Genomic DNA, 16,463 nt, shown 5'->3' with positions numbered 1-16,463 from the left:
AAAACAAATTCTTAAAAAAATGTAATATTAGTCATTAGTCTTTAATCCATGAATATTACGGATACTAAAAGCATTTAAATGAAAAACCATAAATATTATGCTACATCAATCATCAGCAAAACAAGTCAGTGGATTTTAAATATATGATGTAGCTGTAAAAAAAAAATATTAAAAATACAACAGTGAAAATAAATTAAACAAACATGAAAGGCAGTGCATGAAATTACAAGTACAAACTTTCATTTTGACATTTTGGGATTGTGGAATTTCATCTCTATTACAAAACCTCAGGTCTGTCAGTAGCTGGATAAGCACATAAACAATATTTTGATACTACAGTCATTCCACAACTTGAGGCTTTTCCTTGTTTGCTCCCGCTCAAGCTTGTCCTTCCTTTTCATCTTTCTTTGATGAATTTGCTGACCCTCCACCGCTGGCCTTGGTGCCTGTGAAATACACGGATGCCGTAAAGTTAACCTGTAACACAAATAAAGGACTGAATTTGTCAAGTCTGCATGAGTCTGTTGTTTATCAAGAGGAAGACTTACGTGGGCTTTTGGGAACATCTCTGTCACACTTTAGTGTACTCCTTTTGAAGCATTCTGCCATCCAGGATAGCACCTCTCCACAGTATTTCACCTGAAGGTCAAAAATAACTGTGTTGGTCAGAGTTATCTGGAGGATAGTACCATCCTTTTTCGTGGGACATTTGAAGTAATAGATTTTACCTCTTCCTCCATAAATGCCAAACGTTTTTCTTGCTCTTTGAACCGTGCTGCACTCATCAGCAAGCTTTGCACCCTAAAAGGTGATTGTAGTGGCATCACTAAAATGGTACTTACACAAAGCACACAGCTCTATACAGTCCAAAGGAAAAAGCTGGAGACTAACTCACTTGGAAGATGTGCTCTTGAGTCTCTCCTCACTGCTCTCCAGGTGACGTTTCTCGAGTTTGGCCAGGAAATTCTCCTTTTGCACAGACTCCCAGATCATCAGCTTCTGATCCAACCCTGGCGGCAGCTCCCTCTCTGGCCATTAAACACAGTGTCACGTTAACTCCAGCTACTTTTTTACTGATATTAAACTAGTAGAGCATTACTGATTATTATTTTGTGGAGTGGCAAGTAGTCCAGAAGAAACATGCCAAGTATACATCCATTGCAAAATATGAGAGAATAATTCCAAGAAATATATACATTTATACAATGTTTAGTTCCGGTCCACAAATTTGATTGGACAAGCCACATCCCAAGAGTGCTGTTTGTATCACTTAGCTCGTCTGTGTTCGCCACACAAATTCCACATAAAGTTTCACTTCTAGCTATAGTTCTAAACTGTTACTACAGTAGAGTTAGTGACATTATCAAGAGGCATGGCAAATGATAGTTTTGCATGAATATAATTTTTGATATGAAGATGAAAAAAAGAAGAAGGGGAGCCAATTTCACCAAAAGCACCTTTAATGGGAATGTACTAATCATATGAGCTAGCTATCCAGGTAACCGACGGGCTATAAAGTGAGTGTAGCTTCTTTGGGAACTATTACCACTGTTACCTTGTTTGCACCTTTGGGAATACGATTGTCCTTGTATCTTTTTAAGGACTGTGTAGGATGACTGTGTCCTAACTATTATAAGCCCAAATGTGAAACTGTCCTCTGATCAGTTTACTTTTGGTGAAGTTTCAAAAAATTCAGTGCTAAACATGACCAACCCAAAATCTCAATGTTTTCCTCAGCCTTTCCAAACAGGGTCAGAAAGAGTTCAGAGATGTGGCTGATAATTATGAAGGGTGGAGCAAGAGCAGGTCGGCTGTGGTACTCCACAATCAGATTGTACCGCTGAAATTTCCAGAAGATATCGGTGTTCCCCTGCACCAGCTGGAATGTATAGCTGTGAGAGGGGCATAAGCAGAAATGTGAGAGCTGATGCAGCCTGACAATACGTTATTTAACTTTGTCCTGCATTTTAAATGAAAATCACTGAATGTCACCATTGTTTAGTTGGTGTACATTACTTATTACTTATGAAATAGAATCTAATCCAAGTAATTTTATTTAGAACCCACTCTAACCTGAACATTGCAATAAGCAGATTGAGCAGAAGAACATTAGTGACCAGTAAATAGATAACCAGCAGCAAGATGACCAGCCAGTTAGCATAGATGTTTGGGCAGGGGGGTAGAGTGCCATCTATGATCAGGTGCAGATCCATGGTACAGTTATCATGGGGCATTTTAGCCGCTGTGGATAGAAGTGCAGCAAATAGTACATGATTAACCTGCACTGTGTCTCCATCTTGTGGCAGTCCCTCAACTAATAATACTGTAAAAAGACAACTAAAATATACATTAAATTTCCATTTAAAATACTTTCTGTCATATTATAATGGAGACAGTTCAAATGGTTGAATGAGATTAGAAATGCATTAAATACTACATGCACTATATGTGACATAGGCTATGTGTAAGTAGTCCCTGTATAAAATTATGGTTTTTAAGTTGCATCAATAAAATAGCTCACCATCAATCTCCTCAAGGGGAATCTGGCCGAATATGTGCAGGTATGGTCGGTAGAGCACTCTGCGGAACACCCAGTCCAGTCGGGGGTCATTTGGGTGGAGCAGAGCCTGAGTGGCCACTCCATAGGCAATCAGCCACACACTCAGGAAGAACAGGAAGAAGAAGACGTCCTTCATCTGAGAACAATACAAATATGTCCTGAATCAGTAAACAATCCATACCAAATAGGATGCTACTACTACTATCAATAATAATAATAATAATAATAATAATAAGAAGAAGAAGAAGAAGAACCTTATTAATTTAGGATATTTCATACATTTAAGATAAAGCTGAAAGTGCTGTATCTGTTTGCTGTTAGTGTTTGAACACATTAGATTGCTAAGATGTATGTGTGAAGTACAAAGAAATGAGTATAGAGAAACAAAAAACAGAAACAATAAAATAATTAGTGCTAGTGTAATAATTAGTGTAATAATTATTTTAAAAAATATATTATGATTAAAATTAAAAAGTAAAAAAAAGGATGTCAATCTGCTTCTAAAAACTGGTAATAGGTGAAACCAAATATTAAGTAGTAGTGTCCTCCAGATTTCATAAACATAATGGCAAAAAGCCTCTTTACACTAATACACTAACACACATTACACTAATTTCATCCCTGTGGGTTTCAAATAACTTCTTGTGGTCACCATTCTCTCCACAATGATGATCTTGGGCCCCAGCTGCTTGTGGATGGCAAAGATGTGGATGAGCCTTAAAGTATAAACCATGAAGTCCAAAGCCAAGACAGTGCGTCCAGCCTCATATGTTCCTTCCACCATCCTATACACACAGGATACATTATTTTTTGAAAAATGTTTGTTTAACTGAAAAGGGTTTGAATTTTTTTGGCAAAAAATAAACAGATCAATATATGTCAGGAAGTCAGTAAAAGTAATCTAGCAATCTTTAAAAATGTACACATGCAAAAGAGAAGTAAAGTGCTGTACCTGCATGACACCCCAATCACGAACAGAGAGATGGCTACCATGTCACACTTGTTCCAGTTATCCTCCACATAGAGCTTAAACTTCTTCAATATACTCATGTCTTCATCCGAGAAGAAACTCTGGAACACATGGCAGATGGAATATAATTTTACAAACTCATCTGTTTTACAAACTCATCCATTTATAAAATTTGTTTTTAGGATTAAATAAAAACATTTTTAGTTAAGTTCAGTGCACAGACTGTGATGTGCTTAACACATGACACAAATGTTTCCCTTGTAGAAGGAAACTTTCGTATCGTGTTTTATTTAAATGCATGTGACCCACTCAAGTTTCATAACATTTTTTTCTCCACTTCGCAACCCTCCCCCTCTTCTTCCACCTTCCTCCCTAACTGCTGATGACTTTGCCACCTTCTTTGAAGAGATTAACAAACTCTGCTAATCATTCCCTCCTACCTATAATCATGCTTTTCATTATTCTCATCTTTCTGCAATAGAAATCCTGCAGCTTCTCTTGTCCAGCAGTCCCACCATCTGTCCATTCAATCCTGTCCCATCAACAAAACTCCAGTCTCCATCTCTCATCTCCTCCTCACCTTTATCACTTCCATTGTAAATGGCTCCCTAACACCCAGTCACTTACCAACTGCCTTCAAGACAGGGCTATACTCATTTAAAAAAAAGTCCAGGCTAGATAGCAACTCCTGACCAGTATCACTTCTCTCCTTTCTCTCTTCAGCTCTTGAATGTGTTGTTTGCAATCAGTTGACCTCCTGTACCATAACCAGTCTGGCTTCAAAACAGCACACTTTACAGGAACTGCCTTTGTGGCTATTACTTAGAAGCTTTATGTGGCTAGATCAGCCAAATTATCATCCAAAATGTTCCTTCTTGACCTCTCAGCAGCCACTGACATCAACCACAAGACTTTTCATCCTTACAGGACTTGGACAGTTATCTCTAAGATGGAGTTCCACATGACTCGGTGCTTGGTCCTCTTCCATGTTCCCTGTATACCAAAAGAGGTAACATCCTTGCATGGCTTCTCATACCACTGCTATGCAGAAGAGACACAACCCCTCCTCCCCTTTCCACCATTAGACCGTAATATGTCTGCTCACATATCTAGTGGACAGGTCAGGTGAACGTCTCAATTAGGATGCTAGCTCATCACCTAAAACTAACCTGACCCAACAAAACTGCGCTGTTATACATCCTGTTATACATCCCTGGACATACACCCACATGTCAAGATCTTATCAGTTCTTATCCCTGCTGGAGAACCACTCAGTTGCTTGTTCAGGCAATTGTCATCTCAAGATTGGACTACTGCAACTTGCTACTGGCAGGTCTTCCTGTGAACAACATCACACGTGTGGGAGAACTTGAGGAGATTGAAAACATCAACCCATTGCTATGTTTCCTCTGCTGGCTTCCTGTAGCTGCCCATATCAGATTTAAAACACTGGTGCATGCCTGCAAAGTCAAAAACAGACCAACCACCATCTACCTGAAGACACTGATTAGAACCTGTACCTACTTTCCCCTGAGCCACAAGCACAGCTTGGCTCTACCATCCCTCAAGACATGAGGAATATGTGCATCAAGCCTCTTCTCTGTATTGGCCAAGGTTTTAGAATGAGTCACTGGCTGTCTTCAAACACTAAACACTTAAACAAGCACTAAATCTGTACTCTCTCACACACACACAGTACAAAAAAACAAAACAAAAAAAACAAAAAAAAAAAACAAACATGTACTATTTCCATAACTGTACCAACTCTCATTCAGACTTGTCTCTATCAGGGTTTTAGCTTGATGGTATTCCTAGATCATGGCCTGTGTTCTAGCATGAGAATGTGTGTAGAGTCTAAAATATACATCTGTAAGTCATTCTCTAAACTTTTGGTAGACTTATTTGGTAAATGAAAGTGAAACTGTATCATTGCACTGAGCCAATCATGTTCTAGTATGCAAATACAGGTCATGCATCACTGGAGAATAGGCTGGTCACATATAGAGTTGAGATCATTTCAAATTTGCAAATTCATAGCATGTGGAATTCTTGATGAGGATAAAAATGCAGTTGTTTGTGTGTCAAAGATGCAAAATACAGGCTGTGCATTTTAGACCAAAATTCATGCTTAACTTTAATGTTCACACTTCACTGAAGGAGTTGTCTTGCAGTTGCTAAGCCTTTAAAAATGCAAATCTTGAGAAAGTTCTTGATAATTAAAAAGGTCTTTAAACATCTGTAATAATCATTATCATGGCAAGAAGATCTATAGAAAACAGCTCAGTATTCAATTGCATTTACACTCACCTACACTCCACTGACATACGTCTATTAAATATGCATACAAATAGTCAAGGAATCAAGGACTGCCCCCTGTCCAAAAGTGCCAGTCAGTAATCAAGGAGGTATATAACAGGTCTTGGAGGATTCTGAGTGTGCACAGACACTGTTCCACCAAAGCCTGATTCAAGAAGTGGTGTTGGAAAGGTTTTGGGAGATGTATTCTCAGGCCTGTGCACACATATCCACACACATTGGTGCCTCTTGAATATGTGAATATTTGGGCCAAAAGCATAAAAGCAGGCCACAGCTTCCCCACCCAGTGTGAGGTTACTGCCTCCTTGGCTAACAGACACACTTCCTGATGCATTGCATTACTGTGACTAGGATGGGACGAGCAGTGGGGCAACAGGACCTCCACCTCTGGAGGATGTGTTCCCTCCCACTCATCAAGCCCTTTGCTGATTTCCCTCTGGAGCAATCACACAACAACACTTTAAAGAATACTTTTGACCAGGTTGTTTGATTAATGGTCGAAATGTTCATTTATCAAAGCTGCAAGGTTATTTGCTTTGAAAAAAGTTTCACTTTGACTACCATTGCCAAGGCACAAGCCCAATGTAAAAAGCTCATGTGCACTCTTATCCTGGGTCTGGTGTGTGCAATTCTAATTATAGTTATAAATATGAAAGACAAGCTCTAAAATGTTACTGAATCCCATTTCACATTCACACCTGTCTGAGCTCCTCCAGCACTAGTGTAAAGACCCAGAAGTAGAGAATGATCTCAGCTGGAGAAGGGCCGTTTGGAGGTGGAGGCCGGAAGTCTAGCAGCAGCACATAGGTGAAGAGTACTAGGAAAGCAAAGTACATGATGACGTTGCCCAGGAACACAGTGACAGGGGCGCTCCAGAAGCGCTTCCAACGTCGCAGGAGGAACTGACTCCAGGCCGCACTGCAGCTCTGATCTGCAGAATCACCGGCTGCCTCCACATCACTTAAAAAAAAACACACATAGAAGACAGAAAAGAAACATGTTCTCTATAAATGTATTGTAAGATAATTTGGAAATCTATTTAAAAATCCCATGACTATATAAAGTTCTATTAGTGGAAGGGACTAACGCTGGGTCCTCATCAGTCAGTAGCAAGGCTTTCTCGGTCTCCAAACTGTCCAGCTCTGCAAACTGCTCTCCTCCGACTCGATTCTCTAACTCCTCATCACTGAAAAACATACACACACTCAGTGCTGATGAATACTGAATGCTGATCTAATCAATCCATCATCAGTGATGACTTGTGCACTACCTGCAAGGTATGTTTCTTATTGGTTCCTACCTGAATTTAATCAGATTGGTCCATATTAGAGGTGGAAAGAAGAAAGAGACGACCAGTTTAGAGATGGCTGTATCTGTTGTCATGGCTCCCCACCAGATTTTAGTCAGCAATGCCTAGTGTATACCACAATGAGTGATAAAGCAACATCAGTACAATCCCAGAACCACTGAAAAGTTTTTGTATATACTTCAGTAATCCCCATGGGGAAATTCTGTTTATTCGCATAACCTGGCTTGGGAAAGAAGCTGTGAATAGAGTGCCGACACCCTACAAAGGTCCAGGAAATCCAAACCCTTGATCGCTTTCTAATTATGTTACAGTGTGCATGTAGAAATGATGAGTAATTGATGTCCTTCTAATGTATCGTGTCCTTTGGCATAATTGTGCTTTCCGTGTCTGTTTGAGTGTTATGAATGGCTAGAAGTGTTGGACAGAGGAAAGCCAATCAAGAAAATTACTCCACTTGTCCAGTTACCAACTTGGTCTGATCAGCAGTATTCTGTAATATTTCTATCTTCTTTTCATAGTCAAGCTTTGGTTGATGTTTAATATAACACAATTTTGGTATCATACAAACATTTTTAATATTTTACACCTTTGCTCAAAGGCCCAGTCATAGCAGTCTAGCATTTTTGGAATGCAAAGCCTACACTGAAAAAAAGGGAATATATGGTAAGTCAGATTTAAAAGATAATATTATGTATAGTTTACAGAAAATATTTATTTTCTCATCAAAACATGATTTTCGTTGCTTATACTAAATTTAATTTAAATATCTAATCTACTAGTTTGAATTATGTGGTGAGTGTGATCAATTAACATTGTATTAATATGATCCAGGTACGTAAATTTTGTGATGGTGTTGCTGCTGACAGGAAGAAATGACTATTATGAAGTTAACTTGCACGGCATGGTAGCATCTCTGTCTCATGCGTGGCATGGTAGTGTAGTGGGCATCATTACTATCTCACAGCTTCAGGGTCCTTTTTTCAGTCCTGAGCTGGGGTGACTGCATGGATTTTACTCCAGAGATTAGAAAATACATGATCAAATCATGTTGAATACACATTTGAATTAAGTAAATTCAACTAACTTTCTTCTTTCAGTGTATAGTGAGCTAGTGAGCAGAAGTCTGTAAATTGTGCATTAGAAACAGGTGGAATAGGGGCTGTTACCTGGACTCCGTCATGGGCGAAAAAGGCCTTTGCATCTGCCTCTGTGGCCAGGTTCAGCACAGTGGTTTGGTTCCAGCAGCTGGTCTTTCTCACCAGCAGAGCATATGCTCGGTCCTCACTATTAGAGTAGCACTCACTAAACAAATCTGCAGCCAGCATAAACAATAAAATAATAAAAAACTTTTTTTTTTAATGAAATACATTGCACTTAACATGTTCACAAAATAATCTATGCAATTAGTCATGGACTGTTTGTCAATGTAGGCAGATAGTAAGAATGACAAATTGGTGATGTATGGGTCCTGAATGTTCAGTAATCTGTTGATTTGCAGCAGAAATCTTGCCTAAAGCAAACTGCTCATATTTGGCTTCCTTCATGCTCCTTGCATTCTCGGCCTCTGACTCCAAATGAGCCATCTCCTTTAGGATCTTGCAGCCAGCGAGAGCTGCAGCCACTGCCTCAGGGCCCTGTGACATACACACACAAAATTCAAACAAACATGTACAAATGAGGTATGGGAAACATAATATGGGTGCATCATGATTCTTCTTCTGAAAGATTCTGCACTGATACCATATGTCATATTTAAAAACTTGTGTTTTTCATGATGAAAAAAATGACTGGAAATATTATGTTTTAATAGCAGCAATAAACACAATAAACTGTGATGAAACATTTATAATCGCATCATGGCAAGTGAATTGAAATTAAATCACATTGTGAGGTCTGTAGAGATTTCCACCCCTACAACACACTGTGAAGTGATAACTGTTACTACTAACACTAATATTAATAAGCAGATTGCAATATGTATAACCTAAATACAGTGTTCAATTCCTAAGGAAAGCACAGCATAATATTAAACTCCACAGAGACTGATATTAATATAATTCCAGCTCAGTGGAAAGGCTGCACTGCAACAGATTGCTGTAATTGCAGTCATAAAGCTGTTAGCAACCATCCACGAACCAATTTGCCTGAGATAAACCACTTCCAGATAAAATGGGCTTTCTAAAGATGATGCGATAGAGAAGTAAATAGAGCTGATTCATGAAAATCAGCCAGTCATTCCAAAGGGCTGTGTAGCCTCACCAAGGCCCAGAAGTAGTTGGCCATTTTTTGTCTGTTCTGCAGGACGGCCCAGAGGAAGAGGTCCCTCAAGGGATGCTCACAATGCTGCTCCAGGTCGATGAGGTCTTTCTGGTTGTGGAAGAGCCGACCCTTGCCTACCCTCTCCTGGTGTTGATACAAACAAAACCGAAAGATTAAAGCACTGAGGGACAGTAATAGCAAACTTATACTGAAAACCCTACACTCGTCCATCTAGCACCCTAAAGGGCTCTTTGGTTTCTCTATGATAAACACTACCACAAAAGGTTTCCCTTCCAGAGAGGGTTACAAATAGGACTTTAAACAGCTAACAACCATTAAGTATCCTTGAATAATCAATTTTTCTTGAAGTGTATACACTCTTAGGGAAATTGGTTCTATCTAGCATTGAAGAAACTGAATTTAGGGTTCTATAGTTTGTCCTTTTGGGGAAACTTTCTTGGGGAAAATTTATTTGTAGAATCCTTTTCCATTTTAGAAAGATAGAACCTTTAACCATCCAAAAAAACCTTGCAGAACCCTTCTAAATGAGTACACTGAGATGTGGCATTTAGACAAGTATCTCAAAGTGGAAAGTTATAAAAAAAATATGATTGAATATGGTTGAACAGAATATAGTTGTCATTGTACATCTTGTGAAATATCATATGAGGACATAAAGTGGAAAGTAAATCTACTATGCCCATGTAAGGACTACAAACTACTTCCTGTTTCAAAACATTTCTTTATATTCTTAAATGTTTGTATCTATGGAGCTACAGATACAGAAGTGCTCTCTTACCACTGGAAGTTTCTGGTAAAAGCCCTTGCAGGAGTCATGCAGAAAATCCTTCAGGACCTTGGAGACTTCAAGCAAAGTGAAGCGAGGCCGTCTATCCCCTATCTCTACGTGAGCAGGTCCAGCCGATCGGGCTGAGAGCAGCACCTGTTTCTCATTGTGTTTCTTCAGGAGGAGTTCATACAGGAGGCTCTTCTCACGCACAGTGCAGTAGAGATCCTGGAGACGGCTGTAGGTCATAAACTCGGCCAGGTTTACCCCATTGTCCACAAACAGGCGAACGAAATCCGGCTTGTCATTGACCAAAGCGTCCATCATGACCTCCTCAAGATCATCTGCCTATGAGAAAAAAAGTCATAAATATAATAAATATAAATTATTATTCCATCCCCCAAAATAAGCAAATTGATCCATTGATAATAAATAGATAACTTGATAAAATACATTCTCTACAAATGCCTTTGTAACTACCTACAGTTATTTATAGTGATTTTTAGTAAAAAACTACAACAGTTTTTACAGTGATAGAAAATCATGAATGTCTCACAGTCCATTCTACATCTCCATTGAAAATCTCGCTTTTTGCAATGTCTACTCTGTTCCAGGCCACAGCCAGTTTCAGCTCATCCAAGAAGTCCTGTGCCTCCTGACTCTGACTTTTATTGGCTGAGGGAAAAGTGAACATAAAGCAAAAACTGAGTTAAACAAAACTAAATCATTAAAATCTTTGTTGCATTAGAAAAGTGATGATTAACATACATTTAAAATTGCATTAAATATTATTAAGGGAAGAGAAAGCAGTGCCCTTTAGGAGGCTAATTGTTTTGTTGTAGATGGTGATAACATCCTGGATTGAAACACCAACCTTTAACTAGTGCTTTGAGGATAACAGTGTCTAGATCGGAGGTCTCCTGCTCAGGGTCATGTACCGTCAACAGGTGGAGATTATCCAAAATTCTCAGAATCTAGTAGAAAACATCAACAATATTGGAAAATTGGTAAAATGTAACACTAATTTTGTAAGAGCAAATACAAAATTTAATGTGTTTTTTGTGTGTGCTTTTTTTGTTTGTTTTTTCATGCATTTAGCTCTTACCAGTTTGATCCAGGTAGCGATTGCAGCACTTTGACCATTGGGAAATGTGTCGATCAGAAGTTCTTGGACAATGTGAGCATCCCAACTAGCCTGATTTATCAGTGTAACTAAAATGTCTGCTACACCCCCCGAGCCAGCCAGGATCAGCCATGGAGTTGAATTCTGGATTGTCTTGTACATCCTCTACATGTGGAATGGAGGCAAAGAAACAAACATTTTACTTTATTTTAGTAACTTAATAATCATGTACATGCTTACATAAATGAAACAAATGTCATACTATCAGAGACCTGCAATATCCTTGGTTCTCCGTGAACAAGCAGACATAAGACAGGAATTTCAAAGCTGCCAGGCCCTGAGAAAATAACGATTAAGAGAAATAAGGATTAAGAGAAATAAGGATTGAGACTACTGAGATTAATAAAAAGCTACCTGAAAAATTCACAAATAAGGATCTCAGTGAACTAGAGACAAATATGCAAGTACCTCCATGTCCAGTACGCTGTAAGGAGATGTGTTTTAGCAGTTTGACACGCATGTCACTGGTAGCACCAGGCTTCTTTGGGTCCTCTTCCACTAGGATGAAATGAGAGTGGTTGCAGTCCAGAGAGTACACAGCCCCATGGGGAAGATCCTCTGAGGGGTAGGACGCTGGCTGATCAGGCTGGAGATTTCAAGAACAAAATTAAGCTTACTGTTAAAGGGGTGGTGGATGGGAGAAAAAAATCAATTATACACAGATTTCCACTTATCCCAAATTTAGTGGGTAATTTGTATTTGTATTTGAATTATATTAATGTGCTCATACATTATCACATCTATAGTAACACCTCAAACTTTTATGGTGGGTGGTTCTCATAATCTAAGCCTAATAATAAAATAATATATTTTTTATATTCTTTGTAATATAAAATTTACATATTATGTAACAAAGACATCATCTGCTTTTTTAACTTGCTATAAGGAGACATTATTTAATTTTTATGGAAGGAGTCTCCAGTCTTAGCAGTCAGCACTTTGTAATGCTCAGTAAGTTTTCCACCACAGGAGAGTCATCAGGACAGAGGAATTTCTAGTTTCTTGGGAACGTGACAAGCTGTGTCTCACAGACATTACATTAAATGTAACTATAACTTGATAAAAAAAATTCATTTAATTTCATTCTTTAATAAATTACAAAATTTTAATTCTTGACAAATTTCTGCTATAAGTGGAATAAAAGTGGGATGTGCTCTTATTAAAAAAATAATCAACTGCAAGTTAGTAATAGTAACTCTGCTTCAGATTGGGCACTGAGTATTTTCCTGTAAAAGCACGCCCCCTTGTGTTTTATTCCTTACATAATTGACAAACATAAAATAGGAAATGTTCATAATGAAACCCATTTTCCTATGATTGTAAAATATAAGTAAGTAAAATGAATAAGGAAATATTCCCCTATGCTGTAGGATGTCACAACCTTGGTGGAGAGCAGCAGTTCTCGGTTGTGGATCTTGGTCCAGGGAGCGATTCCAATAGCCACCACACGCACCTTTGAAGAAGTGCTGGCCAGTGAGTGGTCCCTCACTGCCTGGCCCAGATGCTTTGTGATGCCAAACCGCAGGCCGCTGGTCAGGATCCATGCTCCTGGTGAGGATTATAATCAGTGACAGCCATGAAGGCCAACCATATTTGACCTGCCTAATTATTATTTCCTTGGGTAAAATAAGTTTCCTGACCTGTACTCTGTGCAGCTTTCACTAAGCCTTTCCTCACTGTGTCTCTGAGCCAGGGTTTCATCTGGGCCTGTTCATCGCCGCCCACTAGTCCCACCACCAGGTGTGGAGCAGCAAGACCCCACTGCTCAGTCAGCAGCTGGTAGATCAGCTCTGGCTCTGTGGCACTGCTAACCCTGGCAAACTGGACTGACAAATAGAATGTGTGAGTAATGCACACGTCTAATAAGCAAGCACAATTTTATGTGACATAAAATAGGCTGTAATAACCGGATTCACATGACTTCTTAGAACTCGTAGTCAGTAATACAAAAGCATTTGTCATTGTATAATTGTTCATGAATAATTCAAGTTTTAAAGACATTTTGAAGACATTCAATGACACAAAACTGCACTGGCAGGGCAAGTGTTCAATTATTTAATTTGGAAAACCTGATTTTTTATTTTTTTTTTACCAAGCTTTTATCAATTAGGATAAACAAAACATAAAATAATGTCTTCTCTAATTTCTCCTGGTAAGTGTATCCTAAGGTAAGCAAGTACATTTAAATGGATGCACCACCTAGTCAGTGCCTCATTGTGTATACCAATAATGTTCACTGTATAAGTATTTTTGGATTTCATTGTTATGCTAACAGTATACCAACACATTCATAGTGTGAAAAATTAAATCCTGAAAATCTCAAAATACCTGGTTTTAATATAGTTTTCGGTTCTAGCATACCTTGCCCCTGGTCTTGTTGGACCCCGTAAAGTCAATGTCTCCCAAACGACCAGCTGTCCAGTGGGTTTTATTCCGCTTCTCTTTAGCTTTATGGCTCGACCCTTCAGTAGTTTCTACGTCTTCAGAGAAACACTGACAGCCTAACACATTTCTGTGTACATGACACACCCACAGACACACATACATTTTATTTAAAAAGCCCAAAGAAAAAAACATATAGGGAACACATAATATAGACCATAAAATGAGCAATGAAGGAAGACAGGATCTTTTATAAGTTTGGGATCAGGATATGATCCTGCTCTCACCCTTCTTCGTCTGGTTCAAGTATTGGTTCTCCACAATTTGCACACTTTTTCCCTGGGGGTATTGTCACCTGTGTACACATATAGTATAGACACTCAATTTATACATACATTATGCTGTATGCACATATTGATATACACTTACTGTCCACATTATTAGGAAAACCAGTACACTTGCACATTCAGGCAATTTTCCAATCTGCCAATCATGTGGCAGCAGCACAGTGCATAAAATCAGGCAGATACAGGTCACAAGCTTCAGCTGATGTTCACGTCAAAAAGCAGAATGAGGAAAAATGTCATCTCAATGACGTTGAGGACAGGAGAATGGCCAGACTGGTTCTGCTCTGACCTCTCTCATCATTACACCCACAGAACTGCCACTCAGTGGAGATTTTTGTGGGGGGTGTTTTTCTACACCATTCTATGTAAATTCTAGAGACTGTTGTGAGTGGAAATCCCAGGAGATCAACAGTTTCTGAAATATTCAAACCAGCCCATCTGGTACCAACAACCCTTCCAGATCACATTTTTCCTATTCTTATCTTTGATGTGAACATGAACTGAAGCTCTTGATCTGTTTCTGCGTAATTTTACGCATTGCGCTGCTGCCACATGGTTGACTGATTGGATAAGGGCCTGAATGAGCAGACATACAGGTGTTCCTAATAAAATGGACAGTGAGTACATAAGCATTGTTCAGAAGCCTCTTTATGCAAAGCAGGCCCTATTTCCATTTCCATTCTTTGCACATGCAAACGTGCTGCTTTTCTGCTGGTGGAGCCACAGGTGACTTCATGGACCTTAATGGATTTTCCCTGCTGAAGGAAAGCAAGTCAGAAGAGGAGACTTGGAAAGAAGAAAAAGAAGACACTAACAGAGTCTGGAGTTTTGCTCCCTTCTGACAAATCTAAACAGTGACAGATTAGAAACTGAAAGATAAGAAAATCACTGTATTCAAATAATGATTTAAATATGCAAATACAAATAAAAACTATGAAATATCATTGTGGAGTTGTTTTTTTTCCCACTGGAAAACGAAAGAGAATCTGTAACTGACAAATATAATTATTGTCACAGTAGAAAGAGCAAATGTTTAGGTTTTTTCATTAAGATATGTAGTTGCAGAGAACATTTTGGACTTTATGAAGGAAAGGTACCATATTATATCCATATTATAGATCACTTTTGAGATAATACTGCACAACAGTGTACCTAAAAGAATAATAATAAAAAAATATAGATATTCCACTGTTTACAGCTCTTCGCAAAAAAAAAAAAAAAAAAAAAAAAAAAAAAAGAATACACACATCCCTCCCTACATCATGACCATAGAGGTGAAATCTTCTTAATTTCTAAAAGTCTGTCTGTTTGGCAGGTCTCGCAGTCAATATAATGAGTACCTGAATAAATCATAACACAGCAAATCGATACACATTTACACATAGACCCATAGTCAATGTACAGTTTCGAATGTGAAAGGGTAGCTCTCAGGAAGAACTTGTTTTATGTAAACCCTACAGGTCTACAAATATGTGTGTTTCCATGGCGACAGGTGGAGGTCATAATTTGACTAGGGACTATGGCAGGATGTGTGTGTGAGAAACTTCATACACCATAAACCATGCAAAAGTAATCATTTGCATCAGAAATCACAGATCATAATTACATTAAACATAATGAAACTCTGGCTTTATGCTTTTCCTGGGAGCCGTTGTTAAAATGAAAATTATTATTCACAATCTTTATACACTGTATGTACTAAACACTATTACACCTAAAATGTGAAATCCAACAAATTACCCATGGCTGTTTGAATCCACCTCAGAGAACTCTACATCAATTATGTAAACTACCAACTGAAATTACAACAATATGTCAAAGGACAGCTTTAGAGATTAGTTTCTAATTCTAAGTGAAATCTGTCCTGTGATTGCCTTTAGAGCTTTAAATAGAGTTTTACAGAAATTGAAAAACACACATTATCCAAGTAGACAGAACAGGCTTACCATAGGTGTGTCCTGAAGCTCGGGCATCTTGCTTTGCCTTTTTGTCTTCGGTTCTGCGCCTGCAGTGTTCCAGCTCTCACCGGAAAACCGTGCTCTGGACACGTTTCATTCAAACCAGGAAATGAAGCTCAGGTGTGTTCTCGCCAAAGATGACCAGCCCTACAGCTGCTGCTAAAGAGCCACACACCCTTACCTGTAGGCACACAGGTACTCGGCACACCTACATCCCCCAGCACTATTACTTACGCGAAATCACTGTTCCATATACATTTTTCAAAATCAACTATGAAAAATGATCCTGTTTATATGTTGAATCATAGCATATAATTTTTTAGATGGTGTTTATAATATCTAAAAGCATTAGTGGCTGTTCTTTTATCCCAAGCATTGCATTGCCATCGCTT

General features: G+C 38.7%; 1 protein-coding gene across 1 annotated transcript; it reads right to left on the bottom strand.

The window, feature by feature from the left end:
- Positions 1 to 17: 17 nt before the first annotated feature.
- On the bottom strand, positions 18 to 16,174 carry trpm5 (transient receptor potential cation channel, subfamily M, member 5). The gene is made up of 26 exons (XM_026937665.3): positions 16,060 to 16,174; positions 14,054 to 14,121; positions 13,746 to 13,896; positions 13,025 to 13,205; positions 12,766 to 12,932; positions 11,793 to 11,970; positions 11,597 to 11,661; positions 11,307 to 11,489; positions 11,076 to 11,175; positions 10,758 to 10,876; positions 10,214 to 10,549; positions 9,415 to 9,558; positions 8,666 to 8,789; positions 8,322 to 8,467; positions 7,147 to 7,259; positions 6,934 to 7,032; positions 6,545 to 6,806; positions 3,513 to 3,631; positions 3,213 to 3,345; positions 2,522 to 2,696; positions 2,074 to 2,242; positions 1,714 to 1,892; positions 896 to 1,028; positions 729 to 801; positions 549 to 639; positions 18 to 446 (listed from the first exon to the last, which is right to left on the bottom strand). The coding sequence occupies exons 1-26, from the start codon at positions 16,084 to 16,086 to the stop codon at positions 379 to 381; spliced, it is 3,603 nt and encodes a 1,200-aa protein (XP_026793466.3). The 5' UTR covers positions 16,087 to 16,174; the 3' UTR covers positions 18 to 378.
- Positions 16,175 to 16,463: the final 289 nt, after the last annotated feature.

This window comes from Pangasianodon hypophthalmus, chromosome 25, assembly GCF_027358585.1.
Source record: "Pangasianodon hypophthalmus isolate fPanHyp1 chromosome 25, fPanHyp1.pri, whole genome shotgun sequence".
In the NCBI taxonomy this organism is placed as follows: Eukaryota; Metazoa; Chordata; class Actinopteri; order Siluriformes; family Pangasiidae; genus Pangasianodon; species Pangasianodon hypophthalmus.
This window is presented reverse-complemented; position numbering and strand designations above follow the sequence as displayed.

Coding starts and splice junctions, on each gene's coding strand:
- trpm5 (XM_026937665.3), bottom strand. CDS start 16,086: ATGCCCGAGCTTCAGGACACACCTATG. Junction 8,790..9,414: donor CCAACTACTTCTGGGCCTTG/GTGAGGCTACAC, acceptor TGTATGTCACAG/GGCCCTGAGGCAGTGGCTGC. Junction 3,346..3,512: donor GTGATTGGGGTGTCATGCAG/GTACAGCACTTT, acceptor CTGTGTGTATAG/GATGGTGGAAGGAACATATG.